Source organism: Lithobates pipiens, unplaced genomic scaffold (assembly GCF_037356315.1).
Source record: "Lithobates pipiens isolate NorthernLeopardFrog02 unplaced genomic scaffold, aLitPip1_a1.2 Scaffold_18, whole genome shotgun sequence".
In the NCBI taxonomy this organism is placed as follows: Eukaryota; Metazoa; Chordata; class Amphibia; order Anura; family Ranidae; genus Lithobates; species Lithobates pipiens.
The window spans coordinates 619346759-619371261 of NW_027507758.1; the positions used below are offsets into that span (position 1 = coordinate 619346759).

The 24503-nt window shown below is 43.9% G+C and overlaps 1 protein-coding gene across 1 annotated transcript in view; it reads right to left on the reverse strand.

Annotated features, from left to right (window-relative positions):
- The window catches only part of LOC143986850 (uncharacterized), a 60512-nt gene that overhangs the window by 16078 nt on the left and 19931 nt on the right, over positions 1-24503 (reverse strand). Inside the window, exons 8-11 of the mRNA XM_077485259.1 lie at positions 15721-15830; positions 15432-15567; positions 11563-12437; positions 547-594 (exon numbers count right to left, since the gene is read on the reverse strand). Coding sequence (XP_077341385.1) covers positions 547-594; positions 11563-12437; positions 15432-15567; positions 15721-15830 — 1169 coding nt within the window. The remainder of the gene's footprint in view (positions 1-546; positions 595-11562; positions 12438-15431; positions 15568-15720; positions 15831-24503) is intronic.

Below are 24503 nucleotides of genomic sequence, written 5' to 3' on the forward strand. Positions count from 1 at the left end.
TAACTGTGTGCCCTTCTAACTGAAGAGGGACTGTCTAGGGGGCGATGACAGATTGCTGTTCATATTTTGTATGAACACACGATCTGTCTCTTCTCCCCTCAAAGAGCCGGGATCTGTGTGTTCACACACACAGATCCCAGTTCTCGGGGTGTCCCAAGCGATCGCAGGAGTCCAGAGGTCGTCGCGCCCGCCGGACACTCGCGTCGGGTCCAGGGGCGAGCGCACGCCCCTAGTGGCCACAGGGCGGAGCAACGTTACATAACGTAATTTAGCCCAGCCGTGCCATTCTGCCGCATTTTTTTATTTGACAGATTTTCCTCCCATTGATTTCAGTAGAAGGTGACACATCTCCAAAATGAAGAGAATGTTCCGGCCCCGTAAGTGAGGGAAATGTTTTGCCCCTAAAGGGGTTAATCTAGGTTTCCACACTATATATGTGTGTATCATCATCTGCTGGTGATAAAAGACATCACAGTGACTATGGAGGAAGAGGACAGACATGACGAGGAGGTAACTGGGTGTAAATAGAAAATAAGATCTTATTACCTCCTCTGCTGCCACTTCCAGCAATGTCTCCTCTCTACTTCCTCCCGACTCACCTCTCACCCAGAACATCCTATTTATACCTGACATCACTTCCTGTTTTTATACCATAGAGCTGTCTTATCTTGGTAGAAGTGAGAACTCCATCTTATGGTGCTCAGAGGAACTGCAGCTCTGAGAAACGTCATATTATGAGCCAAACGTTGTCTTAGATATTGCAGGACAGTCCCAAGATTTTTTTTGCTACTGTTCCATTATTTTATTTTTATTTATTTCATTTACTTATATAGCGCCATCAATGTACGCAGCACTTTACATATACATTGTACATTCACATCAGTCCCTACCCTCAAGGAGCTTACAATCTAAGGTCCCTAACTCACATTCATACATACTAGGGACAATTTAGACAGGATCTAATTAACCTACCAGCATATCTTTGGAGTGTGGGAGGAAACCGGAGTACCCGGAGGAAACCCACGCAGGCACAGGGAGAACATGCAAACTCCAGGCAGGTAGTGTTGTGGTTGAAATTCGAACCAGTGACCCTTCTTATTGCTAGGTGAAAGTGCTACCCACCACACCAGTGTGCCGCCCTATTATGTCCTTATCTTGCAGGTTCCAGGACACTGTGCGGAGTGGCAGTAAGGTGATGACTGCTGGAACGCTCTCTGTGGTCCATCACCAGGCACTTCAATTATATGAGACTGTTGGGAGCCGTCATCTCCTTTCTGACAGTGAAAGTATAACTCCGACATCATGCAGAGAGGACGAAGGAGTGTGTGATCAGGTAAGTACCCCCACTGACCACCAATTCGGGGCTGGAGTTAGACTTTGTTCTCACTGATTGTTCTTTCTTCTCAACAGAGCAGCTTATTTTATTCTACTGACACCAACAATGGCTCTTATTGTATCGCAAATATTACTTAAATTCGATGTAAACCGGATTCATGAAATTTGAGCTGGGCACATAGTGCAGTGTTTTCTTATCTTTGTCCAAAGCACTATGTGCCATGGCTTTCTCCTGCTCCGTTCTTCTGTTATCAGCATAACTTCTGACAAGTTCTCTGTCAACTGTGATAAAACCAGCCTGAAATGTGTGCCAGGGTGGGTGCTATAAATTGATTAGCAGAGAGCTGGTCTATTCACAGCACAGCTCTGAAAATCTCTGCCTATGTGGAGGGTGGCGAGGGGCGGGGGGGGGGGTTAGTTGATACATATATTCTCCCTATTTTATATATTTGCAAGGTTGTGTGCTTTCTGCCTCTGGTTTCTCTCTTTTTTTTCTCTCTACTGCATTCTATTCCTCTTTTTTATTTTTATTTTCACATTTATTCTTATCAGGAGAAGCATGGAAACGGGACTTTATAGGGGCAAAATCAATTAGGAATGATATCACATATATAAAAAATATTCCTTTATTTAAGAGATAGAGTATAAATACATTTGTTCCAAAGAACAAATGAAAAGAGGAAGGAAGGTGCAGATTAAGGCTAATGCAAATTATTTTAAAGCTTGAACAACACAGCAATAAATGATGGACTTCCCAACATGCTTTGCCCCTTAAACGGGCTTCCTCAGGGGATGCTGGTCGTTCACGGCATACGCCGCCTTCCGTGCTTCTAAAAACAAAGGGACCAGAGACTGCTGGGATACCTAGATGTATCACTACGCTAGACAAACCACGTGCCAAAGGCGGCCATAGATGTTATAGAAAGACCAGAAAAGAAGGTTCTGCAGCAGATTGATACCAGAGGTAACATACCAACCATGGTCTACTTGGAATATCTGAATGATAGCAAGCAGTGTTTGTGTGTATCCTGGCTCCCGCAGCATTTATTCTTATCATTCATATTTATTTTTTTCATTTTTATTTTCATTTAAATTTTTCCTGTTAATATGCATTTACAATATGTTTGATGTACATGACCAACAATCATTGATTGTTTCCCCCTTCTCTTGTCCATTATTTTGTATGGCGTGCTTTGTAAGGACCGCGCCCTCTAACATGCATTATGGGCTGTCTATTACCCTTGGATATTATTTGGCCAACACCCGCTTCATGTGCACCCGGCACAGCAAATGGTCTCCTGTTTAGGGCTCGTTTTGGGATATGGAGTTCACTATATTGTGGACTACCTTTTCCTTTTGTATCCTTGACGACCCTGTCATCATAGGATGCTTTGCCCTGCCAGTGGGAGGCCACTGCGTCGTGTCCCTCCATGGCACGAGGGCATGACATTGTTGCGCATGCTCCGTGTTGGTGCGCGGGTTCCGCCGCGATGTCTGTATGGCGCGTGTGCGCGGTGGCCTCTGCACATGTGCCATGTGGGGGCATTATTGCGGATCAGCTGTGTGTTTGGATCGTATTTATAGCATGTTCACTCGGGGCTAGATAGGGCAATGGAGAGGACACTTTTTGGAGCTGCTGGTGGAACTCGCTGTTGGGAACGGACTGTCTGGGTAACTTTTTTTTTACCAAATGATCTTCAATTTAATACTACTTGGTCTGTTTTCAAATGTTTGATATACAGCACCTATACTATATACACAACTTTTTTTGCCACATTTTTTACTCGCTCCTTGGGGTGTTTTCCACTCAGTTTCCATGCTGGACAGTATTTTACCACCATACCTGTCCACAGGCTCCCTATCCGCTCATCTCTCCATATTAGTCTATGATCATCTAGCATTATCTGTCAGGATGTGCGGGCTGACTACTGTAAATTTGAATTTCATAGATACTGTGAAATAAAACCAGGAGACAATTCATCTCTGAAACTTTGTTGGGTTAAGGAAGTTGTATCATTTCCCTTTGCAAATCTTTTGTATAGTCTGTTGCATCCATGATTATGTGTTATATATATATTTTTCATATATTACATTTTCAATAAATTAATTCAATTTTTTCTATAACTTCTTTCGTTTGTGGTAGTGTCTTTAAAAGTCCCACCCCTAGGAGGTTCCTCTTTTTCTCTACAGCCAGGAGACAATGTTTGGCTTTCCACCAGGAACATCAAGCTCCGGTTTCTCTATCTTAGAAATTCGACCCAAGATTCATTGACCCGTACACTATAATTTCTAAGTTAAATCCGGTTTGTTTTAAACTTCAGATCCCTAAAAGCCTCAAGATCTCAAACTCCTTTCATGTTTCCCTCCTGAAGCCTTTAGTCCTCAATAAGTTCTCTCGTTCTCTCCCTACCTCGGCTTTGATCTCTGAGGATAATCAGGAGTGCTTAGTCAAATTCTGGATTCCCGGCTCTGTAAAGACATTCTTTAGTACGTACATTGATAAGGTTTTGGTCCTATGGAGATGTCTTGGATCCCTGCATCAGATGTCTTTGCACCTCATCATTTGAGGTTTCCCCCTCAAGCCTGGGCCCAAGTGGGGGAGGCCAGGTAAGAAGGGGGTACTGTCATGAATCTGCAGTAATGTTTCATGCCCTGACTGTCTGCTTACCTCTCTGGTCTGTGTATCAGCTTCAGGGACCGTGCTCTCACACCTGTGTGTTTAAGTAATCTTCTCTCAGCATGGCTCCACCCCACCCTCTAACAGGTAACACTATTTAACCCTGCCAGTCTTGCCCGAGCAACAATTGTGTGAAGGCTTTCCTGAGTGATTCTTGCCCTGTGCTCTACGTTTGATTGCCATGTACTGACTTTGGCTTGTTCTCCTGACCATCCTTGTCTGCTTGTTGCCCCTACCTTTGGCTCCTTCTTCTAACCATTCCTGTCTGCTTGTTGACCCTTTGGTTTGTCTTCTGACTATTTCTTGTTGCCCTAGGCTGCTGCTTCTTTCCATCCACCAGAGTCAGACGCGAGCGTGAGCTGGGAGACACTGGGGGCTGCGACCTGGAGTCAGCTGCAGCTAAGTCCATCCTCATCATCAGAGGCTCTGGTGAAAACCTCCTGGCTCTTAGACTCCGCGCCCTGGGGAATCTTATGTTTTAACCACCCTGTCCAGGACTGTGGCTGTGACCCTGTGTAGCTGCTTCTAGAACCATCAAACAACCTACACTGTGTGCTTGTAGTCACTTGGTCCCACAGGTGACCTGACACCGGTACCGGTAGCAGAATATCAGGCAAGTGAGCAGGCGGCTGGCAGACTTGGCAGCAGATAGGCAGCGGTACCCCACAGGAAGCAGGAGCTTGTAGCAGGCTGGATGGCTAGGAGCAGGGTCAGATGAGCCAGGTAGACAGCAGACAGGCAGATCAAGCAAAGGCAGCAGGCAAAAGCGTAGTCAGGTCACAGGCCCGTTTGGCAACAGACAGGCAAATCAGGCATAAACAGCAGGCAGGGTCACAGGCAGGTTTGGCAACAGATGCTAAGTAACAGGAACTGGAGACAGAGATTAGTCCGTGGAAAGCCAGAGGTCAGGACAGGAAGCAGGCAGGAGTAGTCGGGAGCAAGCCGGATAGGTAACAGAAGTCAAACACACAGAAAGCAGGATTCAGGTAAATGCTGTAGATCAAGCAGCAACTAGTCCAGTGTTGAAGCTCCGTTTAAATAGGACGACTGGAACCATTCTGGTGACAGGTGCGCGCACGAACCCAAGTGCCAACGCGTGTTCACGTGTGCATGTCTGCAGAGTCATCTGTGGTTGTGGCCATTCTTGGTTGGCACCTGCGCACAGGTATGTGCCTGGAAATAGAAGCTTTACTCCGCAAACGTCTTTCCTGACAGTGAGGTTTAACCTTCCATATCCCACTTGAAGGATCTGGTATAAAATTTGAGTAAAACCACACACCTGTTTTTTTTTTTTTTGTGAGGTTTCTCTTAAAATCCACATCAGATCCTTATCTGATATTGTCAAGGCCTGGATTTAAACCCGGAACCTCTGCTGTGTCAGGCCATCTCTCTTCTTACTGAGCCCCCTGGAATGCTGGACAGTTCACTGGACAATTCCTTGAATGATTCCGCCTTGAACCTTGTTTGTCTTGAACCCTGAAGTCTTTGCTCCTCCCATGAACTTACTGATTTAAGCCACGTCTCGGCACTTTGCCAGATTATTGTGCTCTCTTCAGCCAGTATCTCACTCCTGTCTTGCCTGCTGCCATCCATAGTTTACTACCACTCGTTATCGACCCTTGGCTTGTTCGACTACGCCTCTGCCTAATCCCAATCTACAAATACATGTTACTGAGCTTTGGCTTGTTCCTTGGCTAGGCTTCTGCCTGAGCCCAACCTGCAACTGCTTGTTTCCGACTTTTGGCTTGTTTCCTGACTACTCTTCTGCTTGATCCTTACCTGCTTATCCGCTACTGGACCCCAGCCTGCCCACCTCCTGATGGGGCGTTCCTGAAGACCTTGCCCTGGTACTAAAATGCAGCCAAATCCCTCTCCATTATAAGGAGCTCTGGTGAACCCTATTTAGTACTTAGACTCTGCATCTCAGGTGAGCCCATGTCTTTCACCAGGGTAATGTTCTGTGTACCTATCCTGCTGGTTGGTGGTTGTTCCGCTACTGCTATAGCAACTGGTATTCAGGCCTGACCCGTGATCATGACAGGTATTGATTTTGTGGGGAGCCCATGCTTTTTGTTTATGGGTTTGTTTTGGTGTACCAAAACCATCAATGTCCTGTGTCCACTTGCATCCTTGCAACTGATGATGCCATCAGTTGCTCAAGATGCGGGTGGCAATCAATAACAGCATCTATTGGTTGCTGGGACACAAGTGGCCTTTTTGTGTGTATTTCTGTGGGGTACCCTTAATAATCCCCAGAGTATGGATGAAGGAAATTACATTTGATTACAAAGAGAATCTGGCCAGGAAATGTAATTTAGCAGTCAGCAATTTAAATATACATTTCGTTCTTTGCCACTTTTCATTGTTTACAAACATGTGCCACTTCGCAGGCAGCTTTAATTCATCTCCCAAGCATGTTATTTAAAGTAAATATGCATTTTTTATATTTAATTTTAGATGTAGGGATGGTGGACTAGTTATAATATTGTGCAATTTCCCCATCATTTTTTATCTATAGTTTTATACTTCTAGCGTTGGGCGACTGTGACTGCCATCATATCTGTGAGCCCAACCAAAAGGATTGTGGGACTGGTAGTCTTCCAGACTGGCGATTCTGTTGCGTGACATTACATCTGGACTACACATCCCAGGGATCCTTGCTAAAACCCGTAGAGACTTTTGGGCGGAACTATAAGAGTCAGGAGATCTGTCCCGCTCCCTCTTCTTTTTGGGCCTTGCCGAATGCACATCTATCTGTGGCGGAGAGGAGGCCTACCACTCCGTGATTCCCACCCAGGCCCAGGGGCTGGGTGGATTATGCTTGCCATTCGTCAGACATCTACACGGCACCAACCCAGCAGATCGAAACTATGATCGTCCTCACTCAGCAGCCGTGGGTCATCGCTGGTCGCTATACTGAAGGATGTCTCCTCCCAGGTCACTGTCTGCAAGGCATCCGGTGATTGGTGAGAGGGCAATTGCCCATCTTTTGCAATCCTTCCCTGGTTACTTTATTTGAACACTGTGTACAGACACCTTTACCTTGGGAACACTTTACTGTGCTTCTATTTGAACACTGGACAGAGACATATTTACCTAAAACCACTTCAAGGAGTACCACTAGCCTCTTTAAGCCATTTGGCTTGCTATTACATCACTGTGCTTTATTGGATACAATCTAATGAGCTCCAACTGCTGGCTGAAAAACTATTAGTCCTGCATCTTGGACATTGCTGTTGTTACTATTTAAAGGCCCTATGCTACCCCTATTCTGTCTGATCTCTCATTAGGATATAAAGGTTGAATAGGCCAGCCTGGGGTTCCCCTTTAGTGTGTGACTACCTACATTAAATAACTAACCCTTTACTGTCCTTACAGGTCATGCTCCAGGTGGTATTTCATAGTACATATATGTATATTGTGCTCTTGTGTTGTTGAACTGTTCCTAAGCTGTCTTTTTAGGGGAATTCTTCTCCAGAGTTTGGGCTGTTATCCAGAACTCGGTTGACCAATTACCCTCCTTTGTATATAAATACCACATTGCTTACTCCAGTAAAAGCTGAGATAATATAAACATATTTGACTTGTGTGACGTGTCATTTAAAGGTGCTGTAAAAGATGTCTGAATCCAGAGTGTCAGGTTGGTTGGAATGTTCACAGGGTCATGGCGATGCAGATGAACAGGTAAATCCAAGCAGTTCTCAAGGGGGCCGTTCTACATAGACATTAATTAAATGGAACCCATGTCCTTTCTACTGCATGAGAGTAGTCTGCTGGCTTTGTTAGCTGTGGCTAGGCATTTCTAAGTCTGTGATCTACAAGCACCCTCAGATCATTTTCCATCACTAATTCCCCAGAGTGTCCCTCCTAATGTATATGTTTGGCACCCAAGTATATAACTTTTGTAACCTGGGGGTAGCTCTGGAATAACCACAAGCCAGTTTGGTGAAAGCAAGCAGTTCATTTATTTTAATCACGGCTAAACAAAAAGACAGTTTACTTCAGCCAAAGTAAATAAACAGTCCAAATCCTGTTATCGGTAATTAAAAAGCAGGCTCGCTGCTAGTCTTCGGTCCCATACAGGGGTTAGGCTCCTCCAACTTAAGGGTGCCAGGCAGGCAAAGGCAATTTTGTTAAGGCCCTCCTGTAATGACGCTACAGTACATGCAGTGCCTAAGTTATTTCCTGGCATAATTTGGTATCATCAGCAAATGCTGCAGCTGAGCTGTTAATTCCAACTTTTATATCAATAATAAACAAATTGAACAGGATCCCCCCCCCCAAAAATTCATACCAGAACCTTATGTGAGCCTGCAGCCTGGCAGGCCAGGCCATAAGCCCCTAAAATCCATACCCCTTTATTTGCCATGGGAACTGGAGCCAGTCGTGGGTACTGACAGCTCAGGTTCCCACAGATGGTAAACAAAGGGGTGGGGGTCACCCGATGACAGGGGACATCGCCCCTTTGTTTATTTACCAGAACGAAAAGTAGACCTGGCAACTCTAATAGTCCTTACGGTAGCTTTACTTTTTACAAGATATGTTTTACATGTGAAAAACCGTCTGTTTTATTTTTTTTTACTTTTCACACTTTTTGGGTGAATGAGTAGGGGTACAACGTACCCTTACTTTTTTCACATGGGGGGAGTGGGATCTGGACACCCATGTCAATGGGTACTTTCAGATTCCGATAAGTCACCCCCAAAACCCTGGCCCTTGTCCTTATCAACATGGGGACAAGGTGCTTTGGGGGGAGCCCCCTCTTCCTAAAGCACCCCCCCATGTGGCCTGGTATGGTTCAGGAAAGGGGGTGCACTCACTCATCCCCTTTCCTGGCCTGCCATCCTGCTTGCTCAGGTAAGGGTCTAGTTTGTGTCTGGAGAGGGGGGGGGCCATTTCTTTTTTTTTTTCAGTGTGGGGTTCCTCAAAAATCCATACCAGACCTAAGGCTCTGGTATGGATTTTGGGGGCACCCCACCCCATTTTTGGAAATAAATTTGTCATTGGGTTCCCCTCAAAATATATACCACACCCAGCACTTGTGTGTTTACATTCAGCTGTCAGCGGGGAATCCTACTGACAGCAGATGAGTCGTGGCTCTTAAGGACACAGTGGCCGCCCGCTCCTTAACAACCAGCTATTCACAATGAATTTGTAGTGCATGGAACGAATTCAAAAATGTAACATCATCTAAATGAAATGTTGGGAAGATACTGGAGAGTTTAATAAAAGACCACAGACAAGCTCTTGCTGGGAAAAAATATTTTAAGCAACAGACAGCATGGATTCATGAAAGACAGAAGTCGTCAAATAAACCGATTTCTTTTTATGAGGAGGTAAGTAGAACCTTGGACAGAGGGGTGGACCTGGACGTGGTATACTTGGATTTTTCAAAAGCGTTTGACACAGTTCCCCAGGTTTCTTCACAGTAAGAGCTGTGAAAATGTGGAAATTACTCCCTCGAGAGAGGTTTCTGGCCAGCTCAGTAGATTGCTTTAAAAAAAGTCCTGGATTCCTTCCTAAATGTACACAATATAACTGGATACTAACATTTATAGGTAAAGTTGTTCCAGGGAAAATCCCATTGCCTCTCGGGGATCAGGAACCAATTTTTTTCCCCTGCTTTAGCAAGTGGAGAATGCTTGCTGGGGCTTTTCGCCTTTCTCTGGATCAACTGTGGGTGAAGGATTGTGTATACGGTGTAGTAGAATTTCATGTTATTCATATTATTATTGTTATTATATAGTAGTGGTCTTATCAATATTATTATTCAATATGTAAAGCAACAATTATTATTCTTTAATAATGTATACTATGTTTTCCATAGGTTTAGAAAGATTTAATTTTAAATGTTGAACTTTAGATGACCTTTCTGCTAATTTACTGGGTGAAAGTTCATTGTTTTAGTTTTTAAGTAAGCGCTAATTAGAAAAGAAAACACTTGACAGCACATAAATTATAAGAGATAAGATAAGCACCGTCAAAGATAAGAAAAACAGGTGGTTAAAATAATTAGGTGGAATACGGGAAAGTTATTTAAAGAACATTAAATTAAGTTTAATTAAGGGTCAAACAAAGGTCTGCTTGAGCCCTCATTAAAACTGTTAAAATGCATTGAATAAGGAAGTATATATATATGTGTATATCTATGTATGTTAATAATTAGGCAATATTGAATAAGTAATTGGCTTTGTGTATATGTGTGTGTATATTATATATATATATATATATATATATATATATATATACACACACACACACATATTGTAAGTGATACAGTACGTTTACACATAAGATTATACAGTAACACATATAACACATCTGATGGGGTTATTGAAAGTTCATTCTCTCAAGGTCGTAAATCTGTAATTCTTGAACTTAGTTAAATCTTATAAAGATAAGGAGGGTTTGATAACACAGCTGGGTGCCAGACTGTCTCTACACAGCTGTCTTTAATTGGACAAAAGCATTTATAAATCATTTTTAATGAACATATAGGAATTCTGGGACTAATTAAGTTTATCTGGTTGTAGAACAGGTGTCAGATTTATGGTTGGTTACATTGACGTAGATCTTAGCGACCAATCATATCTAGGACAGATGGCTGAGATAGGCTTGTAAAAGGGAATATAAATGCAAGCTCTACAATTGTTAGTCAGACAAGTCAGATAGGAGTCTATCAGGCTGACTGTTTGTCTATGCAGCCCTATTGCAAGGGTAGCAGATGGTCAGAACCAATAGGCAAATATCTGTCCGAAACTTGTCTCCTCGTACGAGTCAGAGAAGACTTCTTAACTTGCTCCAGAGTGTGGTCTCAGGTGAATTTCCCTCATGAACTTGGTCGAGCTGGAACCCAGAACTCTCTGAGTGGACCAGATCACTCATCAATTGACTGGTCCCTAACAGATGACGGGTTCCCAAGAATTAGCAGAAAAGATCCATTCTGGTTCAAGGTGAGAACAATTCACAATTGTTTCAATTTGGTTAGGGAATAAGAATACCTATATCTAATATTCTTGCATTGTAAGAAACTGTATAAATTAGACCTGTATGTTGTAATACTTTTGCATTGCTAAAGTTCTGCCTGGTTCGATACTTTACAATTCTACTTCAACGGGATTGTATTTTGTTTTGGTTGAGTTAGAGGAACATATGTCTTTTTTCAACCTAACTATGTAAACTATGTACGTGAACGCATTCTTTCTTTTTGTTATAACTTTTATTGGATTTGTTGCAGTCCATTTCTATTCTCATTCATAAATTTGGATACATCTGAGTTTTCTTCCGAATAACGAATCTAAATGAAACGAATTGCACGTCTTTTAGACTTCCACCATCCAATTATTCACCTCCTTCCCCACAGAGCTATAATAGGTTAGTATGAGAAGCACCGCCTTTCATAAATCCATACTGGTTTTCACCTACGATACCTTTATCACAGGCAAATTTTTTTATAGAGTCCCTTATCATTCCCTCAAATACCTTACATACTAAAAATGGCTTGAATTGATTTTAAAAGATTCTGCTCCCATTAACTTAAATGGGGTTCAGACTAACATGTGAGATTTCCGATGTATATTAAGGTTTGCTTTCCGTACAAAACGTTTCCCACACTCAGGGCAGGAGTACGGCTTCTCCCCTGTGTGAGATCTCTGATGTATAACAAGGTCTGCTTTTCGTGAATAACATTTCCCACATTCAGGGCAAGAATACGGCTTCTCGCCTGTGTGAGATCTCTGATGTCTAACACGGTATGATTTATCTGAAAAACATTTGCCGCAGTCGGGGCAAGAATACGGCTTCTCCCCTGTGTGAGATCTCCGATGTCTAACAAGGTCTGATTTATCTGAAAATCCTTTCCCACATTCAGGGCAGGGATGTAGCATCTCCCCCGTATGCAATCTGTGGTGCCTAACAAGGTTTGCTTTATGTGAAAAACATTTTCCACATACAGGGCAGGCATACGGCTTCTCCCCCGTGTGCAGTCCCTGATGTTTAACAAGAGTTGATTTCTTTGTAAAACATTTCCCACACTCAAGGCAGGAAATTGGCTTCTTGCCCGTGTGAGCTCCGCAATGTATTGCGAGTTCTGAATTAAGTAGGAAACAATTCCCGCACTCAGAACAGGGATGAAGCGTCTCACCCGTGTGAGATCTCTGATGTACAGTAAGACCTAATTCAGAGCTAAAACTTTCCCCACATTCAGGACAGGAAAACTTCTCCTCCCCCCGAATTCCAGCACCAACCCTTACAGTACGAGGTTGCTCAGACTCAGAGGGAGTTGATGGTCCATCCACACTGTGAAGTCCTCCATCCATAGCTGAGCTCATTGTCTTTTCCCCCGCACAATATCTTGTGATGTCCTCATCTTCCATTTTACAACATAAAGTGAGACGATCATGTAAAGGTTCCTTGATGGTGTGTCCTGGAAAATATAAAAATGTCATCAGTATACTGTGCCTTGAAAAAGTATTTATAACTCTTACAATTTTCCACATTTTGTCATAATACAACAAAAAACTTAAATTATTTTATTGTTTTTTTGTTGTTGTGATAGACCAACACAAAGTGGCACATAATTGTGAAATGAAAGGAAAATGATAAATGATTTTCAATTTTTTTTTACAAATAAATATGTGAAAAGTGCAGCATGCATTTGTATTCAGCCCCCTTTACTTTGATATCCCTAACTAAAATCTAGTGGAACCAATTGCCTTCAGAAGTCACCTAATTAGTACAGTCCACCTGTGTGTGTAATTTATTCTCAGTGTCAATACAGCTGTTCTGGGAAGTCCTCAGAGATTTGTTTGAGAACCTTAGTGAACAAACAGCATAATGAAGGCAAAGTAACACACCAGACCTGTCAAGGGTAAAGTTGTGGAGACGTTTAAAGCAGGGTTAGGTTATAAAAAATATCCCAAGCTTTGAACATCTCACGGCACACTGTTCAATCCATCATCCGAAAATGGAAAGAGTATGGCACAAGTGAAACCCTAACAAGGCATGGCCGTTCACCTAAACTGACAGGCCGGGCAAGAAGAGCATTAATCAGAGAAGCAGCCAAGAGGCCCATGGTAACTCTGTAGGAGCTGCAGAGATCCACAGCTCAGGTGGGAGAATCTGTTCACAGGACAACTATTAGTCGTGCTCTCCACAAATCTGGCCTGGAAGGCGAGAAGAAAGCTTTTGTTGAAAGAAAGCCATAAGAAGCCCTGTGGGGGACACAGCAAACATGTAGAAGAAGGTGCTCTGGTCAGATGAGACCAAAATGTTAAGTTTTGGCCTAAAATCAAGATGCTACATGTGGTGGAAAACTAACACTGCACATCACTCTGAACACATCATCCCCACCGTGAAAAATGGTGGTGGCGACAACATCATGTTGTGGGGATACCTTTTTTTCCAACAGGGACAGGGAAGCTGGTCTGAGTTGATGGGAAGATGGATGGAGCCAAAGAAAACCTGTTATGCCACGTTCACACAATCAGATTTTGCCAGCAAAAGTCCGATGAGAGCTTTTGGTCGGAAAATGCGATCGTGTGTGTATGCTCCATCAGACTTTTGCTGGCGGAATTTTCTTCTCAAATTTTTTGGTCGGAAAAAGTCCCGATTGGAAATTCCGATCGTCTGTACAAATTCCGACATTCAAAATTCCTACGCATGCTCAGAAACAATTCGATGCATGCTCGGAAGCATTGAACTTAATTTTCTCGCCTCTTCGTAGTGTTGTACGTCAGCGCGTTCTCGACGGTCGAAAGTTCAGAGAACTTTTGTGTGACCGTGTGTATGCAAGCCAAGCTTGAGCGGAATTCTGTCAGAAAAAACGTCCAAGATGTCAAGGTAGAGACAGCCCCAAAAAGACTTGCAGCTGTAATTGAAGCAGAAGGTGGTTCTACAAAGTATTGATTCAGGGGGGCCTTATACAAATGTACATCACACATTTCACATATTTATTTGTAAAACATTTTGAAAACCATTTATCATTTTCCTTCCACTTCACAATTATGTGCCACTTTGTGTTGGTCTATCACATAAAATCCCAATAAAATACATTTACGTTTTTGATTGTAAAATGACAAAATATGGAAAATGTCAAGGGGTGTGAATACTTTTTCAAGGCATTGTATACAAGAGGGTTAAATTTAAATCAAGATTCTATCCGGATCAGGTAAACTTAAGTGAGTAGATGTTCTCTGTTGATGTTCCAACCAGTTGGGACTATTCCCCCTTTCAGTCAAAAAGACCTTTGGTCTTCCTCCCAGATCAGGTCTACACTTACACAACCTTGAGGGCAAGAACCAATAGGAACTGGGAGGTGCATGCTCTTTACAGGCCTAGACACTGGTCAAGTAATCTCTGATAATCAAGATTTTTCACTACCAATGCTAAATGTGAGCTTCCTGCTAAGGCTGCTTGTTTGGAAGCCAGTGGCTGCCGTGTCCCAACAACTACTAATATCTCCTGGCCCATGCAGTGGTCAGCTGCCCACTGACAGATGAATGTAAACATAAAGGGAAAGATAGTATATTTAAAAAAGATAATGTTGTGCAGTCCCCTAAAATTTATACGAGTTTTTATGGTTTGGTATGAATTCTAAAAGGAAACTAAAAATTGTGAAGCCCTCCTAAAATACCAGAACCTTTGCTAAGCAGAAAAGCAAAATTGCCGCCCCTCCCCCCCGAACCATACCACACTACATGCCTTAAACATTGGGGGTACCCCGGCAAAGCACCTTGCCCCAATGTTGAAAAGCAAAAAGGATCTGCAAGGAAAGGAATCTGGAAGCTACCTTTAAAAGTGAGGAGACCCCAGATCCTATCTATCTTCCATTCAAAGTGATTGATGTGGATATGTATTGCTGGACAACATGAATGACAACAGTTCTACGTCATGGGACATGCATCTGCAGGTTTAACATTAGGGGTACTCACTGAGGGGCCAGTTTCCATTAATTTTAAAAGGGGGCTTCCAGATTTCAACAAGCCCCCCACCTGCAGACCCTCACAAACACAAGGGCCAAGATTGTGGGAAAGAGGTCCATGTCCTTTTCTACTTGGGGACATGGGGCTTTGCCAAAGGGCAGACCCCCACAAACACAAAGGCCAGGATTGTGGGGGAAGAGGTCCATGTCCTTTTCCACTTGGGGACATGGGGCTTTGCCAAAAGGTTCCTCCAGCAAGGTACACCGCTCATGCTGGCCACAGAACGTACATAAATCACGTCTGAGTACATAAATTGTGTCTGCAGCACACAGAAGGGGGTTTATCTGAGAGAGAGAAGAAGTTCTAATGTGCAGGATGGGCATCAGTGACTATTATCAACCTATTATTGGCTGATATCACTCATGTCCCACTCTACTCTGGGCCAATCAGTGTGCGGTAATAGAGCAGAGATAACAGAAGAATATATCGTGACTCACCTGCGCTGATCTCTGTAGGATTGTCCTCCACTTTGAATGTCCTCGTCATTCCAGCCTCCCCTGTATATCGCTGATCATCCCTCACACACGTCTCTTCTACTTCATCCTCAATGATCATGTTCATCAGATCTTCACCCTAAACCAACAGAATAGTAGAAAATAACAACTGTAAAATAGAAGTATTTATGATGTGAGATCACATAGACAATATCATCTTATAGCGTCCACACATTGTCTCCACATGTCAGTGTTCAAATACTTTGTATTCCAGACCCTCAACTCCACCTACCTGATGATGGTGAGGGATGGTGTGATCTTCCTGTGTGCAATCCTGGGAATACAAAGGACGGGGACATCTCTCTGGTGGGTTCCTGGTATTAGGCGACTTCTTTATAATGTCCTGGCAGAGATCCTTGTGTCCTTTTAGAGACTCCAACCCAATCATCTCGATCACCCAATCCTCCTCCTCCTCCTCCTTTATTTCTTCTTTAATAACAACTTTAGAATCTCTCAGGTTTCCACTCTGAATATATAAGACAAATCACATCAATGGTAACAATACAGATAATGTACAGATCCTAATGATACTATCAGTGATTGTTCCTCATCTACCTGATGATGGTGGGGGATGGTGTGATCTTCCTGTGTGGAATCCCGGGAATACAGAGGACGGGGACATCTCTCTGGTGGGTTCCCATTACTGGATCCATCTGTAGGAAACACACACACTGACTGAATACATTGTTTCTATGTGTTTATCAGATGATGGGGGATCTAGGTGGAGCCTCCGTACTGCTCTCTCCTTTACAATAAAGTCTCCTCTTACCCGGTGATGTGAGGGGCGGCTGATTGTCCATCATGACGTCCTTGTAGAGATCTTTGTGTCCTTCTAAATACTCCCACTCCTCCATGGAGAAATAGACAGTGACATCCTGACACCTTATAGGAACCTGACACACACAATGATACAGTCACCATCCAGACACATCCCTTGTCTGATACTGGATAATGTCCCAGAATTCCCAGCACCGCTCACCTCTCCTGTCAGCAGCTCCATCATCTTCTTGGTGACTTCTAGAATCTTCTTGTCATGGTTTTTCTTGGGTTTCATGGAGTGAGGTGAAGGCACTGTGATGATCATATGTTCACCTGACTTGACAGAAGAAAAACTCTGTATTTAAAAAAAATAGGAATATCATGTTAGAATCCCAGAAACCTCCTCACCTCTCCAGTCAGGTCTGTGTTTTATTAACAGAAAAAAGAGTGATGTCATGTGACCTCCCAGGATCCTCCTCACCTCTCTGGTCAGGTCTGTGTTTTATTAATAGGAGATAATAGTGATGTCATGTGACCCCCCAGAATCCTCCTCACCTCTCCGGTCAGCAGGTAGATGATCTCCAGGGTGAGGTTTAGTATCCTCTCAGTCATGTGACTCCGGTCCTCCTCCATCTTCATTGATGTGGTCATGTGATCTATGCAGGTTTCCCTATAGACAGAGAATAATCTGGATTGTATTGGTTGTACAATATTAGGATGGGGAAGTAAGGGATTGCACAAAAACCAAATAGGAAATTGCACATGCAATCATCTACCAGGTATTTTTGTCTAATAACAATAGATGTGTGTGTATACAGTCTATTAGTGATCTTTTATCATATAAAGTTTGTATTATTTCCATACTGGTGTGTATCTACCCTCACAGACCACTTTATTAGGTCCCCCTTGCTAGTACCAGGTTGGACCCCCCCCCCTTTGCCTTCATTCTTCGTGGCATAGATCAGCGTTTCTCAACTCCAGTCCTCAAGGCGCACCAACAGGTCATGTTTTCAGGTTTTCCATTATTTTGCACAGGTGATTTGATCAGTTTCACTGCCTTAGCAATTACCACAGCCATTTCATCTGAGGGATATCCTGAAAACATGACCTTTTGGGGCGCCTTGAGGACTGGATTTGAGAAAAACTGGCATAGATGCAACAAGGTGTTGGAAACATTCCTCAGAGGTTTTGCTCCATAGTGACATGATAACATCACGCAGTTGCTGCAGATTTGTCGGCTGCACATCCATGATGCCAATCTCCCGTTCCACCACATCCCAAAGGTGCTCTATTGGATGAGATGTGGTGAGTGTGGAGGCCATTGGAGGACAGGGACCTCATTGTCCAGTGGTGAGATGATTGGAGCTTTGTGACATGGTGCATTATCCTGTTGGAAGGAGCCATCAGAAGATGGGTACACTGTAGTCATAAAGGGATGGACATGGTCAGCAACAATACTCAGGTAGGCCGTGGGGTTTAAAACAATGCTTAATTGGTACTAAGGGGCCCATAATGTGCCAAGGAACTATTCCCCCACACCATTACACCACCAGCCTGAACCAGTGATACAAGGTAGGATGGATCCATGCTTTCATGTTGTTTACACCAGATTATGATCCTACCATCTGAATGTCGTCGCAATTGAGACTCATCAGACCAGGCAACATTATTTCCAATTTACTATTGTCCAATTTTGGTGTCCGACCCGGTGTGAATTGCAGCCTCAGTTTCCTGTTCTTAGCTGATGGGAGTGGCACCCGTGTTGTGGTCTTCGGCTAGGTTTCCCCAAAGTCGTGCGAATTACAGTGCGACTTTGCAGTGCGATTCTTGATGCGATGTCATGCGACTGGTGAGAATCGTGGTCAGATCAATATTCCTATCGCACACACGTTCCTGGTATGTACGGCTCATAAAATGGTGGGTGCTGCAGCGATTACCAGTCGGGTCCTGGAAACATCAAACAAGCTTACATATTCGCCAGCGCCCAATGGATCGGCAATTTTCGTCCAAAAATGTTAATGAAAAAGATCACATCAAAAAGGAAGGTGCAACGTTTCGGAGCCGCGGAAGACCCCTTCACATGCCTGACGAAGGGGTCCTGTGTGGCTCCGAAACATTGCACCTTCCTTTGTGATGTGATCTTTTTCATTAAAACTTTTTGGACGAAAATTGCCGATCCACTGGGCGCTGGCGAATATGTACGCTGGTGAGAATCATGGGCGAACAAGTCGCACCGAAGTTGGAACAAAGTAGTACAAAAGCCTTTTTTGGTGTTGCTACGACTCCAAAAAACGATTAGATAAGCACCTGAACGACCGAAACATACAGGGATATACAATGTAATACTGACATATAATCACACACATAGGTTGGACTTGATGGACTTGTGTCTTTTTTTCAACCTCACCTACTATAACTATGTAACTATAAGTTGCACCAATTAGAACGGGGGACCATTGAAATACATGGATTTTGACTTGCCATGCGACTTCACATATGTCAAGTTGCACAACAACTCGCAGTAGTAGAAACCGAGCCTTCTGCTGCTGTAGCCCACCTGCTTCAAGGTTCGGAGTGTTGTGTGTGTCCAGAGATGGTATTCTGCATACCTTGGTTGTAACGAATGGTTATTTAAAGTTACTGTTGCCTTTCTTTAATCTGGAACCAGGCTTCTCCTTCTCATCTGACCTCAACACGGCATTTTCCTCCACACAACATTCGCTCACTGGATATTTTCTCTTTTTTTTGGACCATGGTTGGTTGTGTGTGAAAATCCCAGTGGATCCTCAGTTTTTGAAATACTCAGACCAGCCCGGCATCAACAACCATGCCACATTCAAAGTCACTTAACCACTTCCGGACCCCCGAACGCCAACATACGTCCTTAATTCGAGGATGGATAGAATTGTTATGGCAGCAGCTAGCTGCCATAACCTTGGTATCCTCGCGTTTGGCCGGCAGTCCGCTACAAGATAAAACTGGTCTCTTTGGTGGATTCGCCACAAGATCACTTTTATTGGCGGTGGGAGAGGCTCCCTTCCAGCGCCGCAGAGCCACGGGAGGAAGTGGGAGCTGGGTGCCCGTAAAAACAGGGTACCCGCTCCTCCCCTCAAAAAATGACATGCCAAATGTGGCATGCCAGGGGGGGGTCACGTCACTTAAAGCGGAAGTTTCATTTTTGGGTGGAACTTGGCTTTAACCACCCCATAGCAGATAAACTGCTACATGGTATAAAAAGTATGAGGTCTTCGGTTAAATTTGGTGATATCGCTCTCACTCTCTCATACTGGTCACTGGACATTCAACATGGCACCTCATGGCAAAGAACTCTCTGAGGATCTGAAAAAAATAATTGTTGCTCTACATAAAGATGGCCTAGGCTATAAGAAGATTGTCAAGACCCTGAAACTGAGCTGCAGCACAGTGGCCAAGACCATACAGCGGGTTTAACAGGACAGGTTCCACTCAGAACAGGCCTCGTCATTGTCCACCAAAGAAGTTGGGTGCACATGCTCAGCGTCATATCCAGAGGTTGTCTTTGGGAAATAGATGTATGAGTGTTGCCAGCAGTGCTGCAGAGGTTGAAGGGTGGGGGGGTCAGCCTGTCAGTGCTCAGACCATACGCCGCACACTGCATCAAATTGGTCTGCATGGCTGTCGTCCCAGAAGGAAGCCTCTTCTAAAGATGATGCACAAGAAAGCCTGCAAACCGTTTGCTGAAGACAAGCAGACTAAGGACATCAATTACTGAAACCATGTCCTGTGGTCTGATGAGACCAAGATGAACTTATTTGGTTCAGATGGTGTCAAGTGTGTGTGGTGGCAACCAGGTGAGGAATACAAAGACAAGTGTGTCTGGCCTACAGTCAACCATGGTGGTGGGAGTGTCATGGCACTGACACTGGGGAGCTACAGTTCATTGAGGGAACCATGAATGCCAACATGTACTGTGACATACTGAAGCAGATCATGATCCCCTCCCTTCGGAGACTGGGCCGCAGGGCAGTATTCCAACATCATAACGACCCCAAACACACCTCCAAGACGACCACTACCCTCAGCTTCTTTATTAAGGCAAAGGTGATGGACTGACCAAGCATGTCTCCAGACCTAAACCCTATTGAGCATCTGTGGGGCATCCTCAAACAGAATGTGGTGGAGAAGCGCAAGGTCTCTAACATCCACCAGCTCTGTGATGTCGTCATGGAGGAGTGGAAGAGGACTCCAGTGGCAACCTGTGAAGCTCTGGTGAACTCCATGCCCAAGAGGGTTAAGGCAGTGCTGGAAAATAATGGCGGCCACACAAAATATTGACATTTTGGTCCCAATTTGGACATTTTCACTTAGGGGTGTACTAACTTTTGTTGTCAGACATTAATGGCTGTGTGTTGAGTTATCTTACGGCGACTATATAAAAAAGGAACACCGTTGTTATGGCATCAGCTAGCTACCATAACCCCGGCATCCTCTTCTTCAGCAGGCGGTCGGCTTTCAGATAAAAGCGGTCTCAGCAGCAGATTCGCCGCAAGATCACTTTTACTGAGGGTGCCCTCCCGCCGCTCTCTGGTCGTCTCCACTGCTTACCGGAGCTGTCGGTAGCGGCGACGATCGTGTCTGCTCTCCTCACAGCCTGGATACCAAGTGAAGGAAAGATGCCCCCCCCACTCAGCTCCATAGCATTGGAGGGCGGAAGCGACGTCAAACATCACTTCCGCCCCAATACTCTTAAGGGGATTTTTTTTTTTTAGGAAGAAAAAAAAAACGATTTTTTTTATTGCATTTTAGTGTAAATATGAGTTGTGAGGTCTTTTTGACCCCAGATCTCATATTTAAGAGGACCTGTCGTGCTTTTTTTCTAATACAAGGGATGTTTACATTCCTTGTAATAGAAATAAAAATTACCCATTTTTTTTTTTTTAAAAGAACAGTGTAAAAAATAAATAAAAAAAAGTAAAATAAACAAGAAAAAAATATATTTGAAGCGCCCCGTCCCGCCGAGCTCGCATGCAGAAGCGAACGCATACGACAACGGTGTTCAAACCACACATGTGAGGCATCGCCGCGATCGTTAGAGCGAGAGCAATAATTCTATCACTTGACCTCCTCTAAACTGGTAACCTGTAGAAATTTTTAAACGTCGCCTGTGGAGATTTTTAAGGGTCAAGTTTGTTGCCATTCCACACGAGCGGGCGCAATTTTGAAGCCTGACATGTTGGGTATCAATTTACTTGGCGTACCATTATCTTTCACAATATACAGTGGTGTGAAAAAGTGTTTGCCCCCTTCCTCATTTCCTGTTCCTTTGCATGTTTGTCACACTTAAGTGTTTCGGAACATCAAACCAATTTAAACAATAGTCAAGGACAACACAAGTAAACACAAAATGCAATTTGTAAATGAAGGTGTTTATTATTAAAGGTGAAAAAAAATCCAAGCCATCATGGCCCTGTGTGAAAAAGTGATTTCCCCCTAAACCTAATAACTGGTTGGGCCACCCTTAGCAGCAACAACTGCAACCAAGCATTTGCGATAACGTGCAATGAGGCTTTTACAGCGTCCTGGAGGAATTTTGGCCCACTCATCTTTGCAGAATTGTCCTAATTCGGTTACATTAGAGGGTTTTCGAGCATGAACGGCCTTTTTAAGGTCATACCACAACATCTCAATAGGATTCAGGACTTTGGCTAGGCCACTCCAAAGTCTTCATTTTGTTTTTCTTCAGCCATTCGGTGGTGGACTTGCTGGTGTGTTTAGGATCATTGTCCTGCTGCAGAACCCAAGTTCGTTTCAGCTTGAGTACACGAACAGATGGTCGGACATTCTCCTTCAGGATCTCTTGGTAGACAGCAGAATTCATAATTCCTTTTATCACGGCAAGTCTTCCAGGTCCTGAAGCAGCAAAACAGCCCCAGACCATCACACTACCACCACCATATTTTACTGTTGGTATAATGTTCTTTTTATGAAATGCAGTGTTCCTTCTACGCCAGATATACTTGGACACACACCTTCCAAAGAGTTCCACTTTTGTCTCATCGGTCCACAGAATGTTGTCCCAAAAGTCTTGGGGATCATCAAGATGTGCTGTGGAGAAATTGAGACGAGCTTTGATGTTCTTTTTGCTCAGCAGTGGTTTTCTCCTTGGAACTCTGCCATGCAGGCCATTTTTGCCCAGTCTTTTCCTGATGGTGGAGGCATGAACGCTGACCTTAACTGAGGCACGTGAGGCCTGCAGTTCCTTGGACGTTGTTGTGGGGTCTTTTGTGACCTCTTGGATGAGTCGTCGCTGCGCTCTTGGGGTAATTTTGGGCGGCCGGCCACTCCTGGGAAGGTTCACCACTGTTCCATGTCTTCGCCATTTGTGGATAATGGCTCTCACTGTGGTTCGCTGGATTCCCAAAGCTTTGGAAATGGCTTTATAACCCTTTCCAGACTGATAGATCTCAATTACTTTCTTTCTCAATTGTTCCTGAATTTCTTTGAGTCTCGGCATGATGTGTAGCTTTTAAGGATCTTCTGGTGGACCTTACTGTGTCAAGCAGCTCCTATTTAAGTGATGCCTTGATTGTGAACAGGCTTGGCAATAATCAGGCCTGGGTGTGGCTAGAGAAATTGAACTCAGGTGTGGACAACCACAGTTATAGTATGTTTTAACAAGGGGGGGCAATCACTTTTTCACACAGGGCCATGATGGTTTGGATTTTTTTTCACCTTTAATAATAAACACCTTCATTTACAAATTGCATTTTGTGTTTACTTGTGTTGTCCTTGACTATTGTTTAAATTGGTTTGATGTTCCGAAACACTTAAGTGTGACAAACATGCAAAGGAACAGGAAATGAGGAAGGGGGCAAACACTTTTTCACACCACTGTATAAAAAAAAAAATTGGGCTAATTTTATAGGTAAAAAATAGAAAGAAACCCCGCGCCAAAAATTATATATACTTTAAACTGAAGAATATTCTATTGCTGCTCCCCTGAAATTTTACAGGTGTCTTATTTTTCAATTAAAAAAAAGTGTATTTTTTCACAAAAAAAAAAATTGTGCTTGTGAGACCGCTACGCAAGTACGGTGTGATATAAAGTATTGCAACGATCTCCATTTTATTCTCTAGGTGCAGGGGGTCCCAAACTGGTGGCCCTCCAGCTGTTGCAGAACTACAATTCCCATGAGGCATTGCAAGGCTGATAGTTACGAGCAGGACTCTCATGGGCAGAGGCATGATGGGACTCGTAGACCCGCAACAGCTGGAGGGCCGCCAGTTTGAGATCCCTGCTCTAGGGTGTCTAAAATGAGATGATATATATATATATGTGTGTGTGTGTATATAATATATATTTTATTATGTTTGGGGGGGTTCAAACTAATTTTCGAGAAAAAAAAAACCAACGATTTTAACTTGTAAACACCAAATCTCAAAACGAGGCTCGGTCCTTAAAGCGGAGGTCCACCCTAAAGTGGACCTTCCGCTCATTGGAACCCTCCCCCCCTCCGGCGCCACAATTGCTACCTTTCAGGGGGGAGGAGGGTGCAGGTACCTGTACAGTACAGGTATCTGCACTCACTTCCGGCGTAGATTCTGCAGAAGGTACGCCCCTTTCCGCAGAATCTGCGCCCCTTTCCGAAGGTCCCCCGCTGCCTGCTGGGAAACACACAGATCCCAGAGACAGCGGGGACCATCCTTATTGCGCAGCGCGACTCGCGCATGTGCAGTAGGGAACCGGGAAATGAAGCCGCAAGGCTCCACTGCCTGATTCCCATACCCAAGATGGCGGCGGCAGCACACGAGAGACGATCGAGAGATCGGCTTCGGGTGCCGACATGGCGGGCGCGCTGGGCGGGTAAGTGTCATTATTTTAAAAGTATTTGTAGCTGCTGGCTTTAAAAAAAAAAAAAAAACGGCGGATTTCCTCTTTAAGTGGTTAAAGTTAACGCAGTGCCATAATGTAAAAAATGGACTGGTCAGTAAGGGGGGTTAATCTCCTAGATGTCACGTGTATAATAGGGTTTGGGTTTGGCATCCAAAGAGCTTTGAAGTCCACTGAACACCCCAACTGAACCCAGGACTGTTCAGCTCACCCTAAATAGCGCCCCCCAATCGCCTGCCCCTAATAAAAATCGTATAATCCGTTAGTATAGACTGATGAAGTGAGAAGGTGATTGGTGGGAAAGGTGACATCTCTAAAACGAAGAGAATTTTCCGGCCCCATAAGTGGGGGAAATGTTCTGCCCCTGAAGGGGTTAATCTAGGTTT